The following is a 26440-nucleotide window of genomic DNA, read 5'->3' on the forward strand; positions in this document are numbered from 1 at the left end:
AGGTAGAAGAAAACAGATGGCGAGGAAATGAGAACTAGCAAAATGGACACATAGGCATTATGAATGACGAGGCTGTGGCCATGCTGTCATGCATGTGTATGACTGCCCTCTGGGAGTGTTAAGGCCGAGACAGTATGAAGCCCATGAAAATGTCCATTGTCTCTGAAGAAGTGATCCTGCCCTCAGTGTTCACTGGGCAGCACAGACACACTTTTTCAAAGTTACAAGAATGGTTCAGTTTGACATTTTTCTGTTCATGCTTCTCCAAGCCTGGCTGTCCTGTTGTAGTTAAGCGCTTCCATCTTTTCCTGAATTAGGAAGTAGAGGCCCAATTTTCTGTCGTCAGAATACTCCATGTACAGTTAGTGAAATGTAAAAATCACTGGCCAGAGCTTTTTGGAAACAGGCAGGTTGTCCTATTCTGCTCCTAAATTTTCTTACTATGTGAATCGTTTTCTTAGAGGAAGTCAGATAACTGAGCTAGTTTTCTTTTCCTCCCAGCAAGGATGGCAGAAATGGCATGCCCTCCTTTTCCTCAGTTGCAATGTTTGAAGAAGAAACCTCTTTCTCCTGTTAGGTGAAGTTTGTTAGGCTGAACAGAGCAGGACACAGTGCAGACCTACACTGAGCAGAGCTGAGGGAGTCTCCATTCCTGGTGAATGGCTTTCTGCCTGAGCCTCTGCTGACTTGAATGCTTTGGGCTTTAAGGAGAGAATGGGGAGTTCTCTTAAATCCTCCACTGGATGGTTTCTGATTTCTGTCCAGGACACTGCCTGTGTGATGTAGTGTTTAGTGTTTTCCTCTCAGCTGTGTGGTTATCCTCAAGCCTCGTGCTGCTCTTGCACATATTTGCCCAGATCCACAGCTGTGTGGGTAGTCAGATGAGGTTTTTAAACTGTAGAAATGAAGTATTGTGGTGGACTGCAGGCTCATTGGTAGTGTTTGCTTAGGAGTTCCGAAAGAAAGGAGAGGAGAGGGAGCAGGGAAGAAGAGGAGGAGGAAAAAAGGCGCAAACTACCAATCACTGTGTTTAAACTCCTTTTGTGTTTTTCTCATACACATGCTTCCGTGTGGTGAATTATCTACCTCTGAAATTTCAGACTATATCCTTACTTCTGTACAAGAGGAATAAGCCATGTGGTTCCAGTCTAGTATTTTTCTCCAGTTGAGACTAATGGCCTAGAGTATTTTCTTTGACAATCTTGCTTCAGAAAGTGTCTCATAGTAAAGAAAATAAGTAGAAGAGTTTGGGAGAAATTTCAGGAGATGGGGAAATCAGGCAGTGAGGTGGGAAGCTGAGACCACTGCAATCCTGTTTCCATGTTAATTCATCTTGGAACCTCAAGCATTCGCTTGAAGTATTCTGGAGATGAGATCTCCCTTTTATAAAATCACATTAAGCTAAGATCTCTAGTTCCAGCCATGACATTCCAGAATCAGTTCTTGAATAATCATCTGCTGTTAGACCTCCTCTTTGAGGAGCCAAAGAGACCCTGGTGAAGTTTCTCCCCATTGCCTGGTATTGTCTGATGTTCTCAGCAGGGCACAGACTGTGACTTCCGACCAAGAGAAACGATTACTGCATCAGCTCCGTGAAATCACCAGAGTCATGAAAGAAGGCAAGTTGATTGACACATCTACTCCAGAAAAGGAAGCCGAGGAAGCACCTTACATGGAGGACTGGGAAGGTAAAATGCCCCTTGCTTCTTCATTGCCTGTCACCCAGAAGGGAGATTTTTGCCAGTTTTCTTAAAAATCAGTTTTGTACTGAGACATGACAGCTGTGTAAAGTTAACCTATTTTAAGTGTTTGTTGGAAAAGTTTGGCAAATGTGCACTGGTAATTACACTATAGCCTCAGATAGGACAACTTCATCACCCTAGAAAGCCCTGCCATTCCACCTCTGGCAGCCACAGAGCTGCTTTTGGCTTTTCTTGTGTTAATGGATTGTATTGCAGATGCACTGTGGTGGGTGTCTGCTGTTTAATGCTTTTGAGATTCATGTGCGGTATTGAGTGTAGCAAAGTTCTTTCTGAAATTGCTGGGCAGTATTGCACAAATATATCATAAATTGTTCATCTACTCACTAGTTGACTAACATGGGCTCTTCCTAGTTTTGAACTGTAATGGATCCAAGCTGTTATGAAGTTTGCATGAAAGGCTTTTTTAGATATACTGTGCTTCTCTTTCAGTATATGCTTGGGGTGGAATTTCAGGATTTATAGTGAATACATGTTTAAGTGTTTTAGACACTTTAAAGTGGCTGTACATTTCTACTAGCGGCTTTTGAGAGTCAGTTTTTCTATGTTCTTGCTAATGTACTATCTTTGTAAATGCTAACCATTCTAATGAGTTTACAGTGGTATTGTAATCATAATTCAAATTTGCATTTCCCTAGTGACTATGATGCCAAACATTTTTCATGTGCTATTTGCAAACTGTGTATCTTTGTTGAAGAATCTGTTCATAATATTCCCTACTTAATGTCTGTGACACAAGGGGAGTGTGTGTACTTTTCTGTTCTAATACTAATAACTTTTTCTTCCTCTCACTTTTCCTGATCAACTGGACAGAGGCCAGTTACTCTCATCTTTTCAAAGACCTGTGTTTTGTTGTCATTGTTAGATTGTCTCTAGAGCATACTTGAGGGATGATTTAGCCTTACCACACCTCATCTGAATCCCGTGTCTCACAAGTCTTCTAGATAGTAGAACACAAATTGTTCCTACCTGTGTGTAAGCTTAGGATGTTCTTACGTGGCATCTTGTTTCTTCCCATGTCAGTACTCAGCTACAAACATGAGGTTCCCTCTGTATGTCTCTGGAGTACTTACCTAAGAAGTTCTGTAGATCTCAGCAAATTCTAACTTTCCATCTGTCTCTGACCTTTCATGTCTATGTTTTTAACTCAAATTGCTCAGTGGCCCCCTTTCCCTTCTCGGGACTTATTGTGCACCACTTGTATTGTAGGGTTTAAAGATGTGCAGAAGATATAAACAGACATTTCACCAAAGAGGATATACAAACTGTGAATATTCATGTTCAACGTAATTTTTCTCAAAGAAAATGCAAATTAAAATTAGAATAAGACAGCTAGGTGTAGTAGTACACACCATTAACCTGGGCAAAGGCAGAGGCAGGTGGATATCCGTGAGTTCAGGGCCAGCCTGATCTATATAGCAAATTTCAGGAAACAGGGTTGCATAGTCAAATAGTGTCTTTAAAAAAAAAGTGCTTCTTCATACTTTTCAGAATGACTGACTAAGAGCACCAGATTGGGGTGCAAAGAAACTATAATGTATATATCACTAGTGAAATATAAAATAAAATACATATGTATTTCTTACTCTTCTGTCTCTGTGACCAAATTACCTGCCTTGCCGATGTCAGGAAAGATGGAGTGGAATACCCCACTTCATAACAGGGAAGGACCAGAAAGCAGAGAAGGGGTAATATACACACAGGGACCCATCCCCAGCAATCTCTGTTCCTCCAACTAGGCTTCACCTTCTCCATAGCCTCCCAAATTAGAAGTACCAGCTGGGAACCAAATATAGCATGTAAGGGACATTTTGTATTAATTCACAATAGGATGTTTTGGGAAAAAAACATAGTAGTTTGTTTAAAAACCCAGCATGCAAATACTGTGCAATATAGTAGTTGCAGCCTTGATATTTATCCCCAATAAATGTAGAACTTGTACATGACTATTCATACCAGTTTTATTTAATAGCTGTAAACTAGAGTCTGTACTTCAGCAGATGAATGGTTAAATTGTAGTATATGTATTCCATAGTATACCACTAAGCAATAAGAACAAATGGATTTTGCTGAGCAAAGGGTAGAAGCTTATTAAAAAAAGATATGATTCTGTATGTATAATATTCTTTAAGTGACCAGGTTGTGGAGATAGATAACAGATTAGTTGTAGTTTTGGTTTCTTTTAAAAGCTCAGTTATGTTATGTAAATGTTTTTGTTTTAATCTCAAGTGTGGGATTTTAGATTCGGTGTTAGATTGTCCACAGCTGATAATTCTCTCATGCAGGGCGTGGTCATGCCAGCCTGCCACATGTGGCATGGAGAGGGGTATTGTGTAGGGCTCTGAGGTATAAATATGAGAGCCCAGAAAGAGAAAGCGTGGCATGCGATGGTGGAGCGTAGCAAGTGGCAGTTTGGAGAGACCAGAGACGATGGTGCAGACAGATGGAGAGGTGGAGAAACCGGGCACAGCAGCTCAGAGGAGACTGCTGGCTGAGTTTGCTGTTGATGGAGATTGATACAGCCCTAAAAGAACCCATTGATTCTAAATAGCTGGGAAAAGTAAAGGGTTCTACACCTCCTCTTCCCACTAACCTTCTCTCTCCTACCTAGAGTTGGTGGAAGGTGGGTGGAAGGGAGAAGCTTTAAGGAACTCCAATAAAATGGAGTTTAAAAAAGAGCAGTGCACTTGAGTTTTTGATCTTAGCCATTCTGATGGGTGTAAGGTGAAATCTTAGGGTCGTTTTGATTTGCATTTCCCTTATGACTAAGGACATTGAACATTTCTTTAAGTGGTTTCTCTGCCATTCAGTATTCCTCTATTGAGAATTCTCTGTTTAGCTCTGTACTCCATTTTTTAATTGGATTACTTGATTTGTTGCTGTTTAACTTCTTGAATTCTTTATATATACTGGAAATTAGTCCTCTGTCAGATATAGGGTTGGTGAAGATCCTTTCCCAATCTTGAGGCAGTCGTTTTGTTCTGATGACAGTGTCCTTTGCTTTACAGAAGCTTTTTCAGTTTCATGAGGTCCCATTTATTGATAGTTGCTCTTAGAGCCTGTGCTGTTGGTGTTCTGTTCAGGAAGTTGTCTCCTGTGCCAGTGAGGTCAAGGCTCTTCCCCACTTTTTCTTCTAAGTGGCTTAGTGTGTCTGGTTTTATATTGAGGTCTTTGATCCACTTGGACTTTAGTTTTGTGCAGGGTGATAAGTATGGATCTATTTGCATTTTTCTACATGTAGACATCCAGTTAGACTAGCACCATTTGTTGAAGATGCTGTCTTTTTTCCATTGAATGGTTTTGGCATTTCCCTAGCACCTGTCCTGCTAATGTGGATATCCTGGTTATGATATTATGCTATATTTTTCTTCATGCTACCCCTGGAAGAAACTGGAATGACCTGAGATTTCTGTGCTTCTTGTAACTACATGTCAGTCTGTACTTATCTCACAAGAAGTTATAACAGAAAGGTTAGGAGGATAGCTTTCCATACATAAAGCTTTTACCTTCTGTAGTTAAGATAATATAAAATTTTAAAAGCTAACACTGGGCTGAAAAATATCTATAGCAAATATGGATGAAAACAAGTTGATGGGTTTAATATATAAAAAGTTCTGTGACTAATGCAGAAGTCACTGAAATCCTCACAAATAAGCAGTTCACAAAAGAAAAAAGAAAAAAAAATACTGCCAGCTGTTAAACCTGTGAGAAAGTATTTCAACCTCACTAATCAATGAAAGAAATTTCTTTTTTCTTCCAGCTTATAAATCTTTATTATACAGCCTTATTCCCAAATATTACTCCTTTCCCCATCATTTTCTACCTGCCTTGTAGATTGTGTTGAGACCACATGGAAGTTTAGATGTACTAAACTACATTAAAGACATGTGCTTTTTCTGCTGTAAGTATTATTTAACCATGGTATTATATTTCTCACTATATTACCAATGATTGATTATTTTATATTAACAATTCACCTTTTCCCTTTTTCTTTTCCTCTCTTATCCTTTTCCCTTCCTCCTTTTTCTGAGACAAGCTTTCACCATATAGTCCAGGCTGGCCTCAAACTCATAGTCCTCTTGCCTCTGATTTTAGGCTTACATGTCTGTATATGATTTAATTACTTTTCCTTTTCTAATAGAAATTGGACTTACGTTCTTTGAACATAACTTGCATGTTAGGCAAGTGCTTCATTACTGAGCTCCATCTGCAGCACATTTAAAAGGTTTGTTTTGCAACAGGGTTTCACTACTTTGCCTTGAAGTCCGGCCTTGAAGTTGTGACCCTTGTGCCTTGCATCCTAGGTAGCTTGGTTCACAGGCTTGAGCACCAAGCCTGCTACCACTTTCCTATATCCAGCTTCACAGCTGCTGAATTTAACTTTTGATGAACTTTTTTATTTGTCAAGACAATGTCCTGCTATGTTTTTGATGTTTACATGTTAAAGGATTGGTACCTAAGCTAACACTGTTGTGATGTAGACCTAGTGGGGCTTCAGGGAAGAGCCTTAGCTCTATTTGTGGGTGCCTTCAAAGGGGAAGATGTGTGGCACCCCAATCACTTCCTCTTTACTTTCTGGCCTATGTAAGTAGTTTGGTGCTGCCGCTTGCTTCTGTTGTAAGGGGCTGCTTCTACCAGAGGCCTAAAGCAAAGGGATGCCCAGTCTTTGGCTAGACTCTCCAGAACCTTCAACCACAATAAACCTTTCTCTTTATGAGCTAATTATCTTAGGTATTTCATTATAGTGATTGATGTGGAGATGATACATGCACTTCAAGTATTTTTACTCCATGTAAAGTGCCTTACGTATAGAATACTGGGATTCTGTATGTAATTTTCATCTTGCTAGAAAATTCATGACCTTGCCTTTCCTTAAAAATGTGAAAATCCAGGGCTGGGGACTCGGTGAGTAAGAGCACTGATTCCTCTTCCAGAGAACTTCATTCAATCTTCAGTACACACATGGTTACTCACAACCATCTGTAACTCCAGTTCCAAGGGATCTGATGCCCTCTTCTGCCAGCTTTGGTTCTGCTTCTGCCCTCGGGGACATACAGTCACTGTTGCACACCAGGATGGACTGGGAAAATGAAGCTTAACTGGGTAGATGGGTGGGTAAGCAGAATCTATCCAGTGGTTCGTGCCAGAGAAGAAGCCTTCTCTGAGACAGTTTTCACTAAAAGAGCTCTCTTTTATTGGGGTGGGGTGGGGGCATAAGGGCTATATAAACCTTGGGGAGTGGGTAGAGGTTTTCAGGGTGAGTGTACATCACTGGCTGGGGCTGAGGTGCTGGGAATGTTTCATTTGCCTGAAGAGGAATTCCAGGTGTTAGCTGCACATGTCCTTATAAGGAAATAGGAAGTTTAACCTGAAACCTGGCTACCAGGCTACCTGACTACCTCAAGAGTGCAAGAGGTCCACTAGGCACTGGAGCATGCAGGCCCAGAACAAGGAGGGAGCTGTTCTTACACTTTTGCTGATTTTCCAGGTTTGGACACATCTAGACCTAACCCTTGCTCTGGGCTGGCTCCTCTGGTTTTCCCAGGTCACGTGCTTACCTGCCCCACAGTCTTCTAGCCTCCTTGGGCACCAGGTGCACAGATGACACAAAGACATATGTGCAGGCAAAACACTAATACATATAAAAGAAGTCTGAAAACTCTCCATTCTGTTCTTTTCACTTGATTGAAAACAAGAAATATTGTTCTGGTCTGATCCCTTTTCTCAATAGTTAGCCTTGTTTTAGTTAGCTGCTTACTTTCTGTCTGGGAATTTATTTTCATCTTACATTTAAAAATCCGAATTTGGTCACAGTCATTGGTTCTGCCTATGTATATATGAATGTGTTTTTATACTATTTTTGCTCAGCAGCCAGTAAGCCTTCCCTCGGTGAATAAATGTTTTCTTTCTTTCTTTTTTTTTTTTTTTTTTTTTATTAATGTTTGATATATTTTACTTTGCTTTCACAGTCTAGTAATTCAAAATTGGGTACACTGATCAACCTCCACAATTTCTCAGAATTTTCATTTCTTTGTCATTTGTATTTTGTTACAGGAGAATTTTTCAGTGTGAACTTTTAATACTTGGATTTGTTTTTCAGCCATGTCTATCTTGATCTTGTGACTTTTATTCCTGGGTATAAATTTTTTGTCATGTGCCAGGCATGGTCTCACATGCCTGTAATCTCAGCACTTGGGAAGCAAAGGCAGGTAGATCTCTATGGGTTCGAAGCCAGCCTGGTCTACAAAGCTAGTCCAGGACAGCCAAGGCTACACAGAGAAACCCTGTCTTGAAAAGCCAAAAAGATTTTTTTTTTCATCTTGTGATCATGCCTTTCTGTTTACAGTAGTTCTGTTTTCCATTTGCTCCATATCCTATTGTATGTCACTAGGGATAAGGGGATAAGGTGACATGCTAAATCCTATTTCCTGTGTTGACTATTGTATTAGTGGCTGCTATATAATTTGCTTAACTTGATTCTCATGTTTTGAACTGCTGTGTTTTTCATAGAAGCAGTGAATCTTTGTTGTGTGCTTATATTTTTTAAAGAAGTTTTAAAGTAGTAAGTAAAGTCATTTGACATGAGCTGCTTCAGCATTCAGGTGTTGTCATTAGTGAGAGTTTTGAGTTTAACATTAATTTTCCTTATACTTGTTTTTTTAGTTTTCCATTTATATGGGATGTCTTCTCTTTCATTGTGTCCTTAGTGTTGAAATGAATGTCTCATAAGTAGCAGAGTTGGGCCTTCTTATTTTTAAAATTTATTTAGCCATTCTGGTGATTAGAAAATTTAACCCATTTATATTCAATGTAACAGTTTATAGGTGAGGACTTACTAGTGTCATTTAAGATGTTTATTGCATTTATTTGTGTGTTTGTATGTGTGTGTTCCTATGCAAGTGGGTGTGTACCACAGTGTACATGTGGAGGTAGGGGAACAGCCTGTTGAAGTTGTTCGTTCTTTCCACTATGTTGGTCCTGGGGGTGGAACCCAGCTTATTAGGCTTGGTAAGGTAAGTGCTTTTACCCACTGAGCCATCTCATTAGCCCCTCACTGTTATTTTGATAATTGTTTTTGGTTCTTTTGTAGATTCTTTGTTCTTTTCAGTCCCTTTCAGTCTTCCTTTCTGGTTAGATTTTGTTGTTGTTTTATTTGTATCTTTAGGCAGCTTGCTTAAATTCTGGATCCCCCCAGGGGATGAACTGGAGTTGGAATGGGCCTGGAACCTTGAGTCTAAAAGGTTTGGTGGCAGTCTATGGCCTATTCTGCCTCAGAAAGCCTGTGGGCCTACCTTTAGGTCCTGGGACTGTGGCGTGCATAGAGGTAATCTAGAAGCTTGATGCCGTATGTTTCTTTAATATTCACATCTACTGAAATGAACATAGGTACTGAATTCATGAGACTGTGGACAGTCAGGATTATACCAGCAGTGGGTAAATCTGGAGCCTATGTCTGCATTTATCAGCCTGGTTTCTGACTCTGGAGGTATCTGGACTCTGGTCAGACCTAGAAGCTGTGGCTGGGTTTGCTAACTGGTTCAGGGCTGGTTTGGAACCTAAAGCTCACTTGTTGCTGGGTAGACCTGGACCCTATTTCTGTGGGGGCCAGTGTAGATATTGCTAGGTATAGGCATGATAACTAGGGTCAAGGGGCTGCCCTGGGACTTTGTGCTAGAATAGGCCTGATGCCTGGGTCTGTGAAGGCCAGGATTACTGAATCCTGGGGCTGCTGGATTGTGCCTAGTGCTTGAGTCTAATTGCCTTCCCTCCTACACCAAAGTAGGTAGTCATCGAAATGCAAAGGTAAGCTTTGCTCATTATGTGGACTAAAGCAAGCAAATGGACTTCTCTTGAAAAATTAGTGGTTGAGATCTAAGTAGCAAGCCCCTGCCCTGAGGTTGTGAAGGCCTTGGGTAACTATTGCAATCCATTTTCTATTGCTATAACTGAATACCAGATGAGGTCACTTATAAAGGATGGAGGTGTATTTAGTTGATGATCTGGGGACCTAGGAGCATGCTGTCAGCATCACTTGGCATCTGGTCAGAGACTTCTTGCTGGGCCATTGTATGGCAGAGGGCATCACATGGCCTGACAGAGCAAGCTTGATGTCTTCAGTTCTTCTTACAGATCCATGAATGCCATCATATGGAACCTACCTTCAGATCCGATTTAATCCCCTCCTAAAAAAACTCCCTTCAAAATACCATTAATGTATAACTTGGAGAATTGAGCTTCAACAAGGGTTTTGGGGAGGGACAAACACTCAAATCACAGTGATGGTTGCACCCTTGTTTTAGCTAGCACTCTGTCCACAGTTAATCCTAGGAGTGAAGGCTGCATGGGCCAGATTATGATATTTATGTCTGTGCTGCTGAGGGATTAGTAAGCAGGAGTTTTTACATCTCTGGGAGAACTGAAATGTTATATGACTCTTCTGCAGAATAATTTGGTGAAGATACAAAGTCTCTAGGGACTGTTCTTCTTGGCCTATTCTCCATACATATTAAATGCAAAAGTATAGGACAGCAGTATATATTCAATATGATCCTTCTTTATTAAAAAGGAAAATACTATCTATATATGATAGCCTGAGGTAAACAAATTCTGGGTGAATTGTGTTTTCTTTTAAAACTTGTTTGTAATTAAAACTAGTAGGAAAAACATAACAAAATAAAGGCTATACTACTCTCTTTCAAAAATTTTGCCAAGTTTGAGTGACTTTTATAATAAAAAATGTTGTAAAAATGTCTCTAGATATCTCACATTGTACCAAAAGATTACTATTTTTCATGGTTGGTGGGCAAAAAGTGGTGTCTTTAGGAGGTGAATATGCAGTTATCATCCATGTGCAAATGAATTTTGGGTTCTCCAGCTTTCCACATTGTGTAGTGAGCACCGCATTTGCCAGCACTGCCATATGAGCTCCAGCATAGCCCATCTGCTGCTCGGGCTTGGCTTGGCTGACACAGATTTATTTCACTTCATTCCTTATTTGGCAGCATAGCCTCTTTCTCATCATCATAGCTGAGATATGGTGCTAGTGTTATTAATTTTCCTTACCTAGTTGTTGTTTTTTCCTTTTGTTCCATTTTGTTAAAATGAAGATGCCAATAATGAGGATTCTGTCTCTGAAAATACAACTCTTGTCCTGTGGGGTCATGATCATGTCTTGCTAACCTGCCCCTGCTACCGACAGTTACAGACTATTTTGGTTGCTTTAATAAGTAGAAAGCAACATGGTTTATTTTTCAAAGGGCTTAGCATTTCTTTTCCCAGCCCCAGCCCCAGCCGTGGCAGAAGATTTGGAAATGGTTTCAAACAGAAATTGTAAACACTAGCCTTTCCATCTGGTATTGGCACTTTTTTTTTTTTTTTTTTATGCTGAAGGCTCATGCTGTCTGCTTAATCTTTATCAGTTTCAGAAATACGAGGGGTGAGACTTACCTACTTACCTCTACTCCAAGCACTTTACTTAAAAAGGATTTTCCTCTGTCTTGGTTTGTATTTCACAGAGCACTGGGACAGTCAGCCAGACTGGTAGGAATTTGTTCAAGTGAAACTTGAGGACTGTTAGAACCATCTTAGAGATGTATTGAATGGATTTGCTAGGATAGGATGCTGTTGTCAGGAAATCCTCTCTGATCCTGGCACTATTTATTTTCAAAGATGTTCTTTGTAAGACTTTGTACTATTTTCCTCTCTAGGTTACCCTGAAGAGACTTATCCAATATACGATCTCTCGGATGGTATCAAGCGTAGGAAGGAAACAATCCTAGTGGATTACCCTGATCCAGAAGAGCCCTCTGCTGAAGAAATAGCTGAACAAATGGGAGTGATAGAAGAGGAAGGATCAGATCACCTGAGCTGGGAGCATTTGCCCTCTGACCGTGGAGCCCAAAAAGATAATTCTGTTACCCTGTGTGGTCCTAAACCAGAATCGTGCTCCTGCTGCTTTCATGAAGAAGAGGACCCTGCTGTCCTGGCAGAGAATGCTGGTTTCAGTGCAGATGGCTACAGTGAGCAAGAGGAAGCCACCAAAGAAGACTGGCCCCAAGACTTTACAAATGAAGGGTTGGGGATCAGCACTGCTAACACACACCTTGGTAGCATGTTGAGGAAGCGCAACCCCCAGGGTTTGGAGTGAAAGCAGCCTGTTTGGGGAAGTATCCATTACTCTGTTCCCAAGATACCTTTCCTAGATTTCATCCACGGCCCTGTGCCCTCTACTTCCCTCTCTGAGGTCAGTGTCATAGTTCTTGAGCCACTACCGTGGATATTGTCTGTCCTTCCTGGTGCTTGCACACCTGTCACCTCGTAAAGTAGCCATTAGTGTGAACGCAGGACAGATCACCTTTCTTGTCATGCCTTTCCGTATCAGAAACATGAACTCAGTCAGTAAACATATTTAGTTATGTGCTTGCGGGTAGAACCACCTACACAAACATCTGACCCTCATAGGAGCAACAGATGATTGACCTGAGAATGAGCACTGGCTTAGCAGATATTGAGGATGCAAGGTTTTTTTTAAGAATGAAGATTTTAAGACTCCCAAATGCCTTATTCTTTGGGCCTTGAACTTGTGAGTGGTCCCCTGAGAAGAGCATGCTCGATTGTAAGGATGAGGGGCCCAGAGCACAGCAAGACAGCTGAGTGAGCTGTAGTCTCTCCCCAGTCTTCTAAGATACCCTGGCTCCTCCAGCATGGCAGGGCATGAACACACAGGCCTATTTGGAGACCATTTTGTTTATATATTTCCTTGATCCCTAGATTCCTTTGTCTTTACTCTGTTGAACAGAACTGCCAAATCCAGAAGCACCTTTATATCTCTGGTGTTCTGTAGCTAGGGGAAATTTGAGGCACAGGCATTAGTTTGTATCCTACAGAGCTGGAGTTTGAGGATGTTGAAGCTACAGGATTGCATAAGTATGGTGGTCCTTCCATAAGGAACTCAGGTGGCCAGGAAACCACCATGTCTAGTGAGACAAGATGGAACCTGTGAATCCTAACAAGGGTGAGTCAGTTCAGTTACAAGGAAGACCTGAAATTTGGAAGGTGACGTATCTGCAAGGACATTCACAGTCATAAAATGGGAGACTCAAAAATTAAGGAAGTCTGTGAAGCTGGATACAGTCTTTAAAGTTCTATTGTACTTGGCTTGAATATGATGCTGGAAGATAGTTTGGACCACTCAGGAGCATACTGGCTGCCATCAGAAGGTATGAGACCACACTAAGATACTGCCAGCTACTGCAAAGCTTTGCGTGTTAGCTGAACTAGAGAAGTCCTTTGAAGATTGAGTCTAAAAACACTGCACTGTATCGGTCCCTGTGTGGAACATTTGATTGAAATTGTGAAGAATGCAGTTGAGCATGTACTGAAGATGGTCTCGACATAACTAACAATAACTGCAAAAAGCAATGTAGGTTCTCTTGTTTTGGCAAATTGTTTTCTATGTGATTCTTCTCATTTATGAGAAGTTGATTTAAAATAGCCCCAGGTCATTCGTTCTAATTTTTGTTCATAGGATATGATTCCATTATTAGATAAGAACTTGTTTTGTTTTCATTCATTCATTGGACAAGTGCCCCATGTTGAGTACTAAGAGTGAATTTGTACCCTGAAGAATTTCAGTTTAATGTGGGAGTCTGACAGATGCATTGTGGACCACAGAAAGGCTCGAGATTGTGAGTTCTTCAGGCAGGTGTCCCTGCCTATTGTGGCTGTAGAATCTTGAATTGGTCCTCAGTTAGTCTGAGGCTGGTTTGACACCTATAAAGTGAGGGTAGTAAAAACACAAGTCTCACAGGGTTGGAAGGAAGGTGTTGGCAGCATGACTAGCTCATGCATAGTAACATATCATGTGACAGCCATTCTATTACAGTATGAATCCAAAATTACAGGAGCATGGAAGAACAGGAATGTTTTTGCCAAAGTATCAATAAATTTCAGAAGAGACTTTGTGGTGTGCTGAGAACACAGGCAAAGAAGAAAAGGAACATGTTGGCAGAAAGAGTACAAGTTAGCAAGTACAGTGTGGTGTGAGGATGGATATTCAGGTGAGAAGTGTTACAAAGCCAACTCTTATTATTGGAGTAAGCTATGGAAACAGTTCTTGCCAGAAGGACCAGTCCCTCATGGTTCTTGCCACTCTAGATGTTGGCTTACATATAAGAATATATTTGCTTGGATATGCCAGAAATTTTAATATACCTTTCAGTAATTTAGAATATAGATTTTTTTTATTTTCCAGAATTGTATCCTTCGGATATGATGGTTTTTACATGTCTATCCATCCAACCCAGGGTGACCAATATCAAGGGACTGGTTTTCATTGTTGTGATCTTCATTTTTCAATATTATGGGCTGCAGACTGCATCAAGGCCTTGCCAGGTCTGCAGTGATCTCTGGGGAACATAGCAGGAACTGGCCTAAGAAGCCACTGTACATCACCTAGGACCATGCTTGGTAAATCAGGTGGGTGATCAGCCAGAAGAGCCTTAACCTGGTTATAGTAGAGACACAGACGGTGCTGCATTGTCTCAGGGACTAGGCCTGGCAGGTGTGCTGAGGAGTGGAGGTGGAGTTAGCCTCTAAAAATTATGGCCTGTGGGAACCATGTTCTTTATATTGAGACATAGGTGGTAAAATAACTTATGGTCTGCACTAAGACACTCTGAAAAAAAAAGAACTTAATACTCATGGCACAATTAATATTAAATTTTCTCATTGCTGTGACAGAAATACCTAACAAAGGTAACAGTGCAAAAAGAGGATATGGCTTGAGCACAGTCCTTCAAGGGAGCAGAGAGGCGACTGTGAGCATTTCACTTGTTTTCCCTTTTATTCAATCTGGGATCCTAGCCAGTGGGGATGACACTCTCCATAGTAAGGATGCGTCTTCCCTCCTTAACTAAACCTTCTTGTAAACACATTCATAGACAGGTGTGTTTCCATGGTGATTCTAAGTCCCATAAAGTTGGCAATCAAGATTAACTCTCAGTGGCAGCAGGTGTAAAACAGCATTTTCCTGGATGTATATTCTACACAATTTGGGATTTTTCTTCAATCTGATGTGTACACAAACAAAATCTCTTCCCCTTGTAGAGCAGCCTGTATATGGTCTTCCTCACAAATGCTGAGGAGCCAGGCCATGGTTCAGGTAGGAAATGCTTTACATCAAAGACACTTACCTAAGTAAATAAATGAACACTGATAGTAGATCTACTCTTAAATTCCCCCGTTATTTAGACAGTTTGCATCCACAAAGAATATTTTGTGTGCCACCTGTTGGGTAGTGATCAGGAAGAACACGAACTTCCTTAACTATTAGCATGTCTACAACACTTTCTAATATCAAGAAAACGGACTATTTTTTCACTTCATATGGTATCATTTTTCTTGTGAGTGGACTAGGAATCACGTCCCCCTTATAGGCCTGGTCGAATCTGTGGGCCCAGTCTGTGTGACTTTGTGATGGCTCCCTTCAAGCAGAGAATTAACTTTGATGCCTGCTTTAAGCAGCAACTACAGGCTTTCATCATCTTGGTTTCAAATCCACCACAGACTGAAAAAGATCCCCATAATGTAAAAGTCCTGTTTAAATAGTCCCAGCTCCAAGCCAGGCCTTTCCCACTCTGAGCCCTACAGCCCAGTTCTGTCCACAAGGGCCACATACTTAACAATTATCAGCCAGTTCTTCCAGTTGACCCAGATGACCTGGATGTATCTTCTAACCTCATTTTTTTTCCCACACTATGGATGTGGCACCACAGGAGAAGACAGTGTTGCTTTGTGTCGATGGTTCTAAACATGTTCTGGACCTTTTCTGTTGCTATTACCCACCTGAGCCTTTGAAGCACCTAGGAATGAATGGAATGAAGAACATTTTTAGGAGAGAAAGGTTTTCTCCCTCTATGAAAAACAAGGACATAGCAGTGAAACAGTTCAAGTTTAATTTGTTGATACATGTCTGTACTTAGACAAACACTAAATTCTATAACATACATAATGTCATTATGGGAAAATACCAAGTTTGTCATTGCACATACCAATAAATAAATACATTTGCTTCAGAATACCAAAAAGTTTATTCAAAAAGTCACTTAATAAAAGCACAGTTTTGCAAGTTTGTCTAAAACTCCAGATAATTTTGAACAAAAATAAAATGTCTGACCACTCCAAAATAGGAAAAGACAGTCATGTGCAAATCGACATACATGTTCTAGGCATGAAAACTGGCTAAGTGTGCTCCCAGCAAGAGAAATGCTGCCTATCCTCACCAAGCGGGTCACCAGTGCGGGGTCCAGGAGGCTGGAGCTGTGTCTCCTTCTACGCTCCTCTGAGGTGTTCTATAGACCTACATTTCAGCCTCATCTCCAGCTCTACCTGGATCTCAGTGAGGGAGGAGGGGCAGGAGAACAGAGGGGTGCAGTGTCTTTCTTAGGAAAGAAAGAAGGCACAGTGATGACCTAGGAAAGGTAGTGATGAGAGCAAGGATTAACCTTCACTAACCCTAACTCCTCTAGCAAGCTTTGGTAGGCCTGCATCTTGCAGCTAAGGAAACAGACAGAGAATATGTAGTTTGCTCAAATGCTCTAGCTGCTCAGTGCAGTTGTGTTCTCCTAGACCAACTCGCCTCTGCGCTGAAAACTCAGACCCATCACAATACTTCTTAAGATCTTGAAATGACAGAAAATTGCAAACTGGAAGTGAAGAAGGGCAGGTGTCCTTAAACTGAAATAAAAATCTATCCCATAGCCTGCTCTGGAGACTAGAGCAGGTCTATAAGCCAGGGCCTAGGGCAGTGTAAGGTCCCAACTCTGCAGGGCAGTTGGGCCCCAGTCACAGTGCTAGGCACCACAAGAAAGCATGCTCTGATGGCACCTGACATCCTGAAATCCTGTGAGGACATTGTAGCTGGGGCAAGGAGTACAGAGAAGGGTAGGCCAGGGCTGCCGAGAAGAGGAAACCAGGCTGTCCTTCTCAGACAGGCGTTGTGCTTGCAGAGCAGAGCTGTGGACAGCTTCTTCCTACAGACCCCATCTGAGCAGTCATCCCTATTGCTTGTTAAACTTAGAACTACTTCTCCATAAAGTTTTGAGGCAAATACCCTGCCATTTCCAGAAAAGGAGAAAACAACAACAAAAGCATTTTTTAACATTGTTGCCTTATCACTGAAGAAAGTAGGTTTACCAAAAGTTCTCTTCCAGCCTGTCAGCACACTTCTTGGCTTCCAACATCTGTCTTCCATAGGCATGCACCTTCCTTGCTTGCTTCCCCTTAGTGTCAAGATTGTTAAGGCACCATCACTACACCATGCTCTTTTGAAAGGATGCATATCTCAGCTCCTCCTCCAATGAGACTGACACTACACTTCCTTGGGAGTCCTCTGCTCAGAACCATGGGAGAAAGAGCTTGGAATGAAGGGACATAATTCACAGTGGTCACAACTGCCTCCGTATTCTTTTCCTGATGTGATCGTCAGCTTCTGCTGATTGTTTGCAGATTGCCTTTCCTACAGAGACACACGCACACACAGATGGACACAGAGCACCTTGGAGCCAGAAGGACAGAAAAAGCTAGACTTGGAGAAGAGATGGGGAAGCTAACAGCACCACTCTGCGAAGAACTGTTTGGAGCAGAGGGTGGAGGTTGTAGGGTTAGAGCCAGTAGCATACAGAGGAGCTGCCTAAAGTTCCAGCTGTCCTGCACTCATACAGACTACATCCCATCCATTTGCTGCCCAGCCAAGGACCAACTAGGAGAAGAAGTATGAAGTGTAAGAAATCTTACTCTGGCAGAGGCTGAACCCAGGCAAAAGGCAATGTCACCAGGAGTTGAGTCTTAAAATCCGACCTTGTGAGGGTGGTCTTGACACTCGGTGCCCAATAGAGGGGTTTGTGCTGAGGCTGCTTTTCTCCACAGTGGGCTACAAGGTTCAGCCTACTTCCTGGTGCTACCAAATTATATTCAAAGAGCCAGTACCCCTTTTTGTGTGCTAAAGTAGAGAGCAGAGGCCAAGAATTCTCCATTGTGCTTCCAGTTACACTCTCACCACCAGGACCCCCTCCACTCACTAGATTACAGAATCAGCCTGTTTAACCTTAAAACTGTAAACCCAGAGGAGGAGCTTGACCAGAAAGAAGACCTGGTTTCTATCACCTCTAATGTCAGCAGATTTCTTATAAAGTGGGGGGGGGGGGGGAGGAGAAACACAGAACTATGGGAAGGAGATGGCACTGTAATCGTTCATCAGGAGATAGGCTAGTCCCAGCATGGTAGTCCTACTGCCTTCTAGAAACTAGACTGTAAACAAAGGCTAACTCACTGGAGGGTCCTCTCATGGCATGTATGGCTCAGGTTTGTCAGATCCTGCTACAGCAGGTGTGCCTTGCTTCAAGTGTCCAACATAGGAACATATTCTAGGTCTTTTTGAAGTACTAACTCCATTTACATCAATCCAGCTTTCCTACCCGTACAGCCTCACTCACATACTCGAAGCATGACTTTAAAAATTTCTACTTAGCTTTTCTAAGCATATCTATTTTAAAGCAAGAGGCAATGGCTAAATGCTCTTTGCTTTCCACTGGTTTCTTATCCATCTAGGCAAGAAGCTTCTCGTAAATGACACATGGGCAAGCGCTTGGAGTTCCCAAGCCCACCAGATGAGTGGTGCTATCCAAGGAAAAGTGGCAGTGGAGGGGATGTCCAGGCCCAGCCTCGTAACCCTCGGGCTGCCTGTAACATCTATACAGAGTGTGCAATGGTCCTTCTGAGGTCTGCACACAGCTCGAAGCCCTCATAGAGGGGCCAGGCACAGGCCACATCAAATCAGAATGCTGTACAAAAACTCAGACAACTTTCAACAGGGAACTGCCTGATTCCCTACGGAAAGGTTTTCAGCCTTATACATTAACTCTGAGGGTCTTGGGTCTCTGGAATTGTGATGGGAAAGGGCATGCAGAATTGACCCCGGAAGGCCAGAGAGTCTAGTTTCTGGCAACAGCAGGAACAAAGGAACTTAAGGTTCTGGACTCTGCCACTAACCAGTTAGGTAACTAAGAGACAAGTTCTCAGGGATCAGCAGTGCTTTTGGTGAACCTCACAGAGTATCATCTATCACCTCTGGGCTCTCTTGTGCCCCTAACATATCCTCTGCTCTCCCCACCCTACTCCATTCCTCTAAGAATGGCATGCAGCCCTCACTGATCATGGGATGCTGGCAACAATGGGAGCTGGGTCTTCCCAGAGAGGACATTCTTCTTGAAGCATGCCATCACTTAAATGGTGACCTAGATCCCATGTATGTGTCATAGGTGTTGTGCTGGGGCTGTTCAGCATGAAAGACCCCTATGTAGGGAGCCTACTAGACGAGCTCTCTAACCCCCATCCATTCAGAGAATTTGGCCTTGAGAGTTGGGTTCTTGCTTCTGCAATCACTGGGCAAATCTGAAGCCATGAATGAGCTAGCACTCCAAGCTACCAGTTAATTCACACAGCCAGGTCCCTGCAATCCTAGTAAGGTCCTGCCACTCGCCTATCCCTACCATCTCCCAACTTCCCTTAGGCCTAATGGGCCCTTTTGAAGTGGGAGTACTTTCTGCTGACCGGGACTTTTGCTACATAAAGCTCAAGTACCCTATACAAACACTATACCCCTATCTCCTGGGACACCCATTATCCTCTGACTTATAGGCTGAGTGGATGGCTGGGCCACAGCAGCCCTGCTTGTGCTTCCTCTCCCTCTGTACCTCCAGCTGAAGAGGCTGCCCAGTATGGCAAACATGACTGCGGCAGGGTATTGACCCAAGACTGGGTATGTGTGTTGACCCTGGGGCACAGAAATACTCTTTTCCCTTGTACCCATTTGCTATTCCCCTGCTTCAGCAGCAGAGGCAGAACAGCCAGCTTCTGGTTGGTAAGGCCAGAGAGGCCACTGAGGGCCTATGAACAGAGGGTAGGCAGGGCTGTCTTGGCAGGCAGGCAAGCTCCACTCCGGACTGGGCCACCCTAAAGGCAGAGGGGGCCTTTACTCGCAGGCCAGCTTGCTGTCAAAGCTGGACAGAGCAATGGCAAAGGCCTGCAGTGCACACAGCGGGTAGTTGTAATCCATGGTGAACACATCTTCTGCTACCCGGCCAAACTGCATGACGATGTAGTCCGCTGTGACCATGCACAAGCATGAATGGTGGAGACAGGAAGAACAGGTAAGATACAGGCCAAAGAGGGAAGGAAAAGCAAAGGTGCCAAAAAGATTACAAAGGATGGAAAAACAAGGGCCCGGGAGAAGACACAGGATTAAGGAGCAAGAGGGTAAAGGGGGGAGAGGCATACAGACAGCAGGGTACAGGGAAGAAAAGATATCCATTTAAAGGATGTTCCCAAGCCCCAGACACAGCTGGGCACACAGGATCTAGGGCCAGGGCTCTAATCACTATGGGGAGAAAGTTATGATACAAGCCATATTCCCACATCCTGTCACTCTGGCTGGTGTGGACCAGACTGGGGATGGGGGTTGGGTACCATATTTACAGTATCAAAAACAGGGGCAGCAACTCACGGTCATTGCCATGGATGATCTGGAAGTTCTTCACAGAAGCCTGTGTGACGCGCCCATGGAAGTTAAGTACATAGGACTGTGTGTCATCATTCCAGACTGGTGTCTTGTTCTGCAGCTCAATGATGCTCTCTGTGTTCTTGTTCTGCCAGCGTGCTAGCAAAGTCTCGTGTTCCTGGTGGGGGTGGGAGACAGGAAGCCTCACTTGAGGCAGACCCAGGCCTTGGCATCATTACCACCCCAAGAGGAATCTTTTCCAGAGGTCCAGGGAAGCGTTAGGTAGAGACTTACATTTCGGGGACGGATACAGACTCTCTCATGAACCATATTCATGCCTGGGACAATCACACTCATCTTCCGAGGTCCCTTGAAGCCTAGGACATTTGTCTCCTGGGAAAACGAGAGAATTCAGTGCTGGCTACCTAGAAGTGTTTGCCTATGGAGAGACTGGGCCAAGCTGGTAAAGACGAAGAGCCATAAAATGTCTGCAACATCAAATGTGCCAGTCTAATAGTCACCTCTAGATGACAGCCCAAAGTGCTCCCATTCACAGCCCAGCTTGCTCCAGCCAATGGCAGGTCAGCACCTACACTCACTCAAGTGAACTGGAGTCACCGCTCATTCCTAACCTATCCACGATTCCTGTCAGCTATACATTCAGTTACACCAGAATCTAAGGTCACCAAACAGCCACTTCTGCAACTCCTTGTTTCTGCCCTGGGCTCTCCTCACACCATCTGTCCTCATCATAGCACCCTCACTGTCTGTCAGTGCTGTTAAAGGATGTGCTGGGCAACTCTTATTCTACCTTCAGGGCCTTCTATGATTTGGTCCCTCTTCCTTAGTCTTCTTGTTACCTTAACTCTCTTCTGCAATCAGTCTGCCCTCCACAGACATGTACACAGTCGGTTTTCACTTGTGATCTTTCTCAAGAGTCACCTTGACAAGACCCACTCTGCCAGCACTCCTACAGGTCCACATACATCTTGACATTTCACAGACCCATATCTCTACTTGATTTTTAATTCTGAGCATTGATCAAGAACTTATTTCAGCCAGGTGTGGTGGTGCACACCTGTAATCACAGCACTCCAGAAGACAGAGGCAGGCATATTTCTGTCAGAGGCCAGCCTGGTCTACAAAGCAAGTCCAGGACAGCCAAGGCTACACAGGAAAACCCTGTCTCAAAAAACCGAGATAGAGAAAGAAATAACATATGGAGTTCACTCACATCCATTTTGTGGCTTGTCTTTTACTAAAAATGTAAATGCCATAAGGGTTTAACTATTTCTATTTACTGTCCTAAGTGACATAGTCCCAACAGTACCTGGAATATAGATAGGCTCAGGCTGCTTCTCTAAAACTTGCCAGCAGGTGGCACTATGGGATCATTTGAAATAGCTGAGGAGTCCTAACAGTCCCTGAGAAATACCCCTGGCCAAATTCACTGGTCCTTCACTTTTAAAAATGAAGAAACCACGTTCATAACAAAGCATGCTCATGTATTTATATTCCAACCTTGTTCTCGTTGGTGTAATGTTAGCATGTGCCCTAACTCCAAGCTTCAGTTTCCAGATCAAAGAGGGAACAGAATCTCAGTTCTGAAACCATTCTGAAAGGCTCTAGATCCATGCAGTGCCTGGCACTGCAGCTGTCGCAGCAAGCTGTGGGTATAGTACAAAAAGGAACCCAACGCTATACTTCCTCCTGTCCAGGAGCCTTTTGAGTCAGGCTTCAGGGCCAGGGTAGTTCCCACAGCTCCCCAGGCAGTTAGCCTGCTGTGGCCTGAGCCCTGAAGACAGGTAAGGTCTAGGCCCCTGTCCCACACCTCAGGGTCAGTCTGCAGAAGACTTTTAAACATAGACTTGACTACTTCTCAAGGTAAATGGGGTAGCCCCTGGTCAGGCACTGTGGCCTGGCTCATGTCTGCCTAGAACTGAGGACTCACATAGCACACAGCTGCAAGCTCCTGGCGCAGTGTTCCACTCTCCAGTGTAGAAGATGATGCTTTCTGAGGGTTGACTCCATTGTCATAAACGGTGAACTTCGTGCCCATCAGGTTGGACCTGAAGGAAAGACACAACCAACAGGCTTGTATGCCTCTCCCCATGGTGTGGGACCGCCCATTCTCTTATAAGAAGCCCACAGAGTACTGTGGATGGACCAGGGCAGACCTGGGGACACAGTGGTGGTACTCCACAAGCCATCAACTGAAAGGGCATCTCATTTCAGTGAAGAAAATCCAGGGAGTGAGTCAGGGCTCATGGGTTTCTTGGAAGGGACAGTGGCACCGCTTTTTTTTGGAAAGTTAGCAGAGTGGCATCTAGGGGGCCAGAGAGGATTCTTCACGTTTCGGAGAATGACCATTTCTGTCTTTTCCAGGGCTACGGCCAGCTTTTGCTACTCACATCTTACTCTTGCTCAGTGACCCCTCACTCAGGGCCTCTCCGCCTCACCTCCTTCTTTGCAGCCCTTTCCCTTGGCTCTGATCAGGGAGCCAAAGCAACTCTCCCATGGTGGCCTCTATCACTGGCAACGTCCTGATTTAACCTGTCACTCATGCTGGGCCTGTATATACAACACCCTATAGCAGCTTAGTCTTTTCTGACTGAAGGCTGCTCAGACTGGCCTGTGGTTGGACTTGATGGAAAGAATCTCCTTCAGAGACATCAGAAGTCTTTCTGGGCCCCTCCCTCCCTTGCCTTTCTGAGAGAGCACTGTTACCGCAATTTCCCAATATAGCTGTCGCCTCCCCGAGACAAGTCTGTTGGGTCCACAGAGATGAGGTAATTGGAAGTTTTACTCTTCTTTCTCTTCCTGCCCGCTAGGAGGAACACCTTAAAGAGCAAAGCAATATCACATTCCAGATAAAATCCACAATTATAGTGGCTTCTCACACATCTTGCTTCATCTCCCTACAACACATCTATATGTGCACACACACAAGCACTGACAAGTCCACACAAAACATTTATTTCCCTGAAGAACTGAAAGGTCAGTGTCAGAGCTGAGCTTCCCTCATATTGTAGCCTCTAGGCCTTCACACTGAAAATACATGCCCAGAGGAACCTCACCTTCTTGCCATCCTCACGGTCTAGGTGCAGAAAGTAGGTAGGATACATGCCCCGGTCCATCCCCTTCTTGTCCCGAGTGATACGGCATTTGATGGTGATCCCTTGGGGGGCTGGCCTCAGTGCAAACTCCTCTAGATCCTGGACCTCAATATCTACCGGTGGCTCTGGGGCTGCTGGGCTGGGGGCTGAGGCTGCCTCCTATGGAGAGGGAGAGTAGAAACCTAAATAAAAAAGACTCTATACTTCAGACTGGTGGTCTGCCTCCTGATTCAGGGAGGAGAAGGTGAGGTAGGGCAGGATCCCTGGGATATGGATGTGGCCATCCTGCTCCAGGGTCAGGAGCTATGTTCTAGATTTTCCCTTTCCTCAGTAGTCCCTGGAGACGGGGTCAGGGGTAAGGACAGGGTCTCGGGAGGCCATCCTGCCCAAGTCCAGCTCTCCCCACATCCTAGCCCTTTGATCTTGCTGAACAGGCCAGAGGCACAGTGGAGAAGCAGAAGAGCCCAGCCAGAGAAGCTTCATATAGACACCTAACCCAAGGAAAGCCGGCACCTCATGATGTCAAATACACAAAGTAGCTCATATCCTAGTTTAATGGCTTGACAGCAGAGTTAAGAAGAATGAAGGGGAGTGCTTGCCTAGATCAAACTGACCTGTGGCCATGTTTATGATGGATGGTCTTGATGTAAGAAGGCCCAGCCCACTGTGGGTGGCACCATCCTTAAGAGGGTGGGCTCTGGCTGATTAAGAAAGCTATCTGAGCATGTCCCTGGAAGTGAGCAAGTGTGCGCTGTTCTTTCATAGGTTCTGCTTGAGTTCTCTCAATGACGGATTGTGACCTGACAGTGTAAGCCAAATAAACCCTTTCCTCTCCAAAATGTTTCTGGTCAGTGTTTTAGAACACAACCCATAGACAGACCTAACGACTGATGTCAGCCTCCTACAGGGGATGAAGGCTCCTCCCTCACTCACCCTGATGGACTTCCTGCTAGTGGCAGAACTAGGGCGGGTGTTGCTGTTTAGCTGGGAGGAGCTAGAGCTGTTTTCATCCTCATCCTCTTCCTCATCAAAGCTCATGCTGCTAGAGATGCCTGTAGTGAGCAGAGAACAGGGAGGGATGAGCAAGCAAACATGTTTATAGTGAAAATATAGGTGGTCACATGTAGATGCACGTTTAGACACTGACTCACCAACACCCAGGCATTAATACAGCCATGTGCACAAACCCTCACACTGCTGTAAGTACTCCCATGCATTCAGACACATACAAGGACACATGTTCTCTTTGGTACACACATAAACTGGGGCTTGTCACGATTTTCCTTGGGATGCATTCCCACCACCCAATTTTAGCTCAGTCCCCACATTGTACCTCTTCTTCACTAGCAGTTACATCATCCCTGTCTCTTATGTATCAAAGCCTGAGTTGAGCTGAACCTGCACAAGAAGCCTCCGCTTCTCATTTCTAGTTCTGACTGAAGGCCATAGATGACACAGGCCACAGACTCTGACCACTCAGTCTGTGAGTGGGACTGAGTGCTTTCCCCAGCTTGCCCTGAGCCTGTCTTAGCTGCCTTCCCTGATCTATAATGCCACCCCGCGTGTCCTGAAAAGTTCTTTCCTCATGAAGTAGTCTTTTAGTAGTTTTCTCATAATAGTGCAGATCTGCAAGGCTGTTCCCAGGATTCCCTGAGCTTAGGGCTCATATGGAGGAATTGGGAAGCAGGTTTCCAGGGAGGCTATGCCCTGCTTCGCATCAGCTCAGCAGACAAATGAACAGCTTCTTTCAAAGGGCAAAAGGCAAAGAAATCTGTAGTAAATCTGGGCTCATAGGAGCTACAGGCAGGTCTGGCTACAGGGAGGCTACCCCAGCTCATACTTCTTACTCTTAACTTGGCCTCATCAGGGGTCCTGGCTCCAAACTTTTCATCTGATTCCAAGAATTCTCCTCCTTCCCCAAGTCCAGGGAAGGACTGGACCAAACATAAGGAGGTTGTGTTCCTGGGAAAGAGAACCTGGGACTGAGCTCTGGTCCCAGCTGGGCCCCCATGGGGCTCACCCTTCCTCTGCATCGTGGCACGGAGGTCCTGCCCGCTGGGCCGTGTGCCCCCACCGGCTGCTGTCTCCCCCGCATCCTTGGCGTGGTCTGACTGTCCCACAGTCAGGATCTGCACTGGGCCTTGGGCCTCAGACTTGTCTTCTGCCAGAGTTGCTGGCCCGCTGGTGCCTGCAGGCCAGATACTCCTGAGTTACATCCAGAGGGAGAGGAAAGCCTGGATTCTCAGGTGGCTATGAAGTGGGAGGGATGGGTGACGGGACCCTTTGTAAAACCTTATTTGCAAACCTGTTTTTAAAAAAACTAACGTCTGCTATCAGCCTCTTAGTAACTGGAAAATTGTAAAGGGATGTGGGTTTTGTTTCTTCCATTCTTCCCCCCCAGATAACTGCCAAGGGTTGGTTTGAAGTACTCCACATCCTTAAGACAGACAGTAACCATCTACAAAATCAACTGCACAGTGGAAAGAACAAGACAGAAAACAAGATCAATCCAAACCATAGTTGAAGGCAGTGGTCCCTCCTGGACACAGCCAGCCACAAGTTACACATGCTGGTATTCTCTCTTCCCACAGGCACACACATACATCATTAAAATGTACATTCACATGCATCATTAAAAACAGGGCCCTCACAGAAGTCTTTTATAAGACTGTTTCTCCAACCAAGGACCATGTATGGATATAATCTAGAACCCCTGCTCCGATGTAGCTCATTGTAGCTCAGTATCCAAGTGGGTTCCCTAGTAAGGGGAAACAGGGACTTTCTGACATGAACACAATGGCTGGCTCTTTGACACACTCCCCCCGCCCCCGAGGGAGGAGCAGCCTCCCTAGGCCACAGAGGAGGACATTGCAGACAGTCCTGAAGATACCTGATAAGCTAGGGTCAGATGGAAGGGAAGGAGGACCTCCCCTATCAGTGGACTTGGAAAGGGGCAGGGAGGAGATGAGAGAGGGAGGGAGGGTGGGACTGGGAGGGAATGAAGGAGG

General features: G+C 44.2%; 2 protein-coding genes across 6 annotated transcripts in view; one reads left to right on the forward strand and one right to left on the reverse strand.

Moving 5' to 3' along the window:
• Nucleotides 1-15152, forward strand: part of Ric3 (RIC3 acetylcholine receptor chaperone) — a 50988-nt gene extending 35836 nt beyond the window's left edge. For 2 of the 3 annotated variants that reach the window (XM_060367084.1, XM_060367086.1), the window contains exons 5-6: nt 1540-1688; nt 11468-15152. In XM_060367084.1, the coding sequence (XP_060223067.1) occupies nt 1540-1688; nt 11468-11907 (589 nt within the window). In that variant the 3' untranslated portion in view covers nt 11908-15152. The remainder of the gene's footprint in view (nt 1-1539; nt 1689-11467) is intronic. The other variant, XM_060367085.1, reaches the window with a different exon arrangement.
• Nucleotides 15153-15698: 546 nt separating this feature from the next.
• Nucleotides 15699-26440, reverse strand: part of Tub (TUB bipartite transcription factor) — a 77941-nt gene continuing 67199 nt past the window's right edge. For 2 of the 3 annotated variants that reach the window (XM_060367081.1, XM_021661956.2), the window contains exons 5-12: nt 25453-25620; nt 24366-24484; nt 23394-23591; nt 23044-23156; nt 22268-22385; nt 20611-20709; nt 20323-20494; nt 15699-19925 (exon numbers count right to left, since the gene is read on the reverse strand). In XM_060367081.1, coding sequence (XP_060223064.1) covers nt 19792-19925; nt 20323-20494; nt 20611-20709; nt 22268-22385; nt 23044-23156; nt 23394-23591; nt 24366-24484; nt 25453-25620 — 1121 coding nt within the window. In that variant the 3' untranslated portion in view covers nt 15699-19791. The remainder of the gene's footprint in view (nt 19926-20322; nt 20495-20610; nt 20710-22267; nt 22386-23043; nt 23157-23393; nt 23592-24365; nt 24485-25452; nt 25621-26440) is intronic. The other variant, XM_060367083.1, reaches the window with a different exon arrangement.

The sequence above is a fragment of the Meriones unguiculatus genome, chromosome 14, assembly GCF_030254825.1.
Source record: "Meriones unguiculatus strain TT.TT164.6M chromosome 14, Bangor_MerUng_6.1, whole genome shotgun sequence".
Lineage (NCBI taxonomy): Eukaryota > Metazoa > Chordata > Mammalia > Rodentia > Muridae > Meriones > Meriones unguiculatus.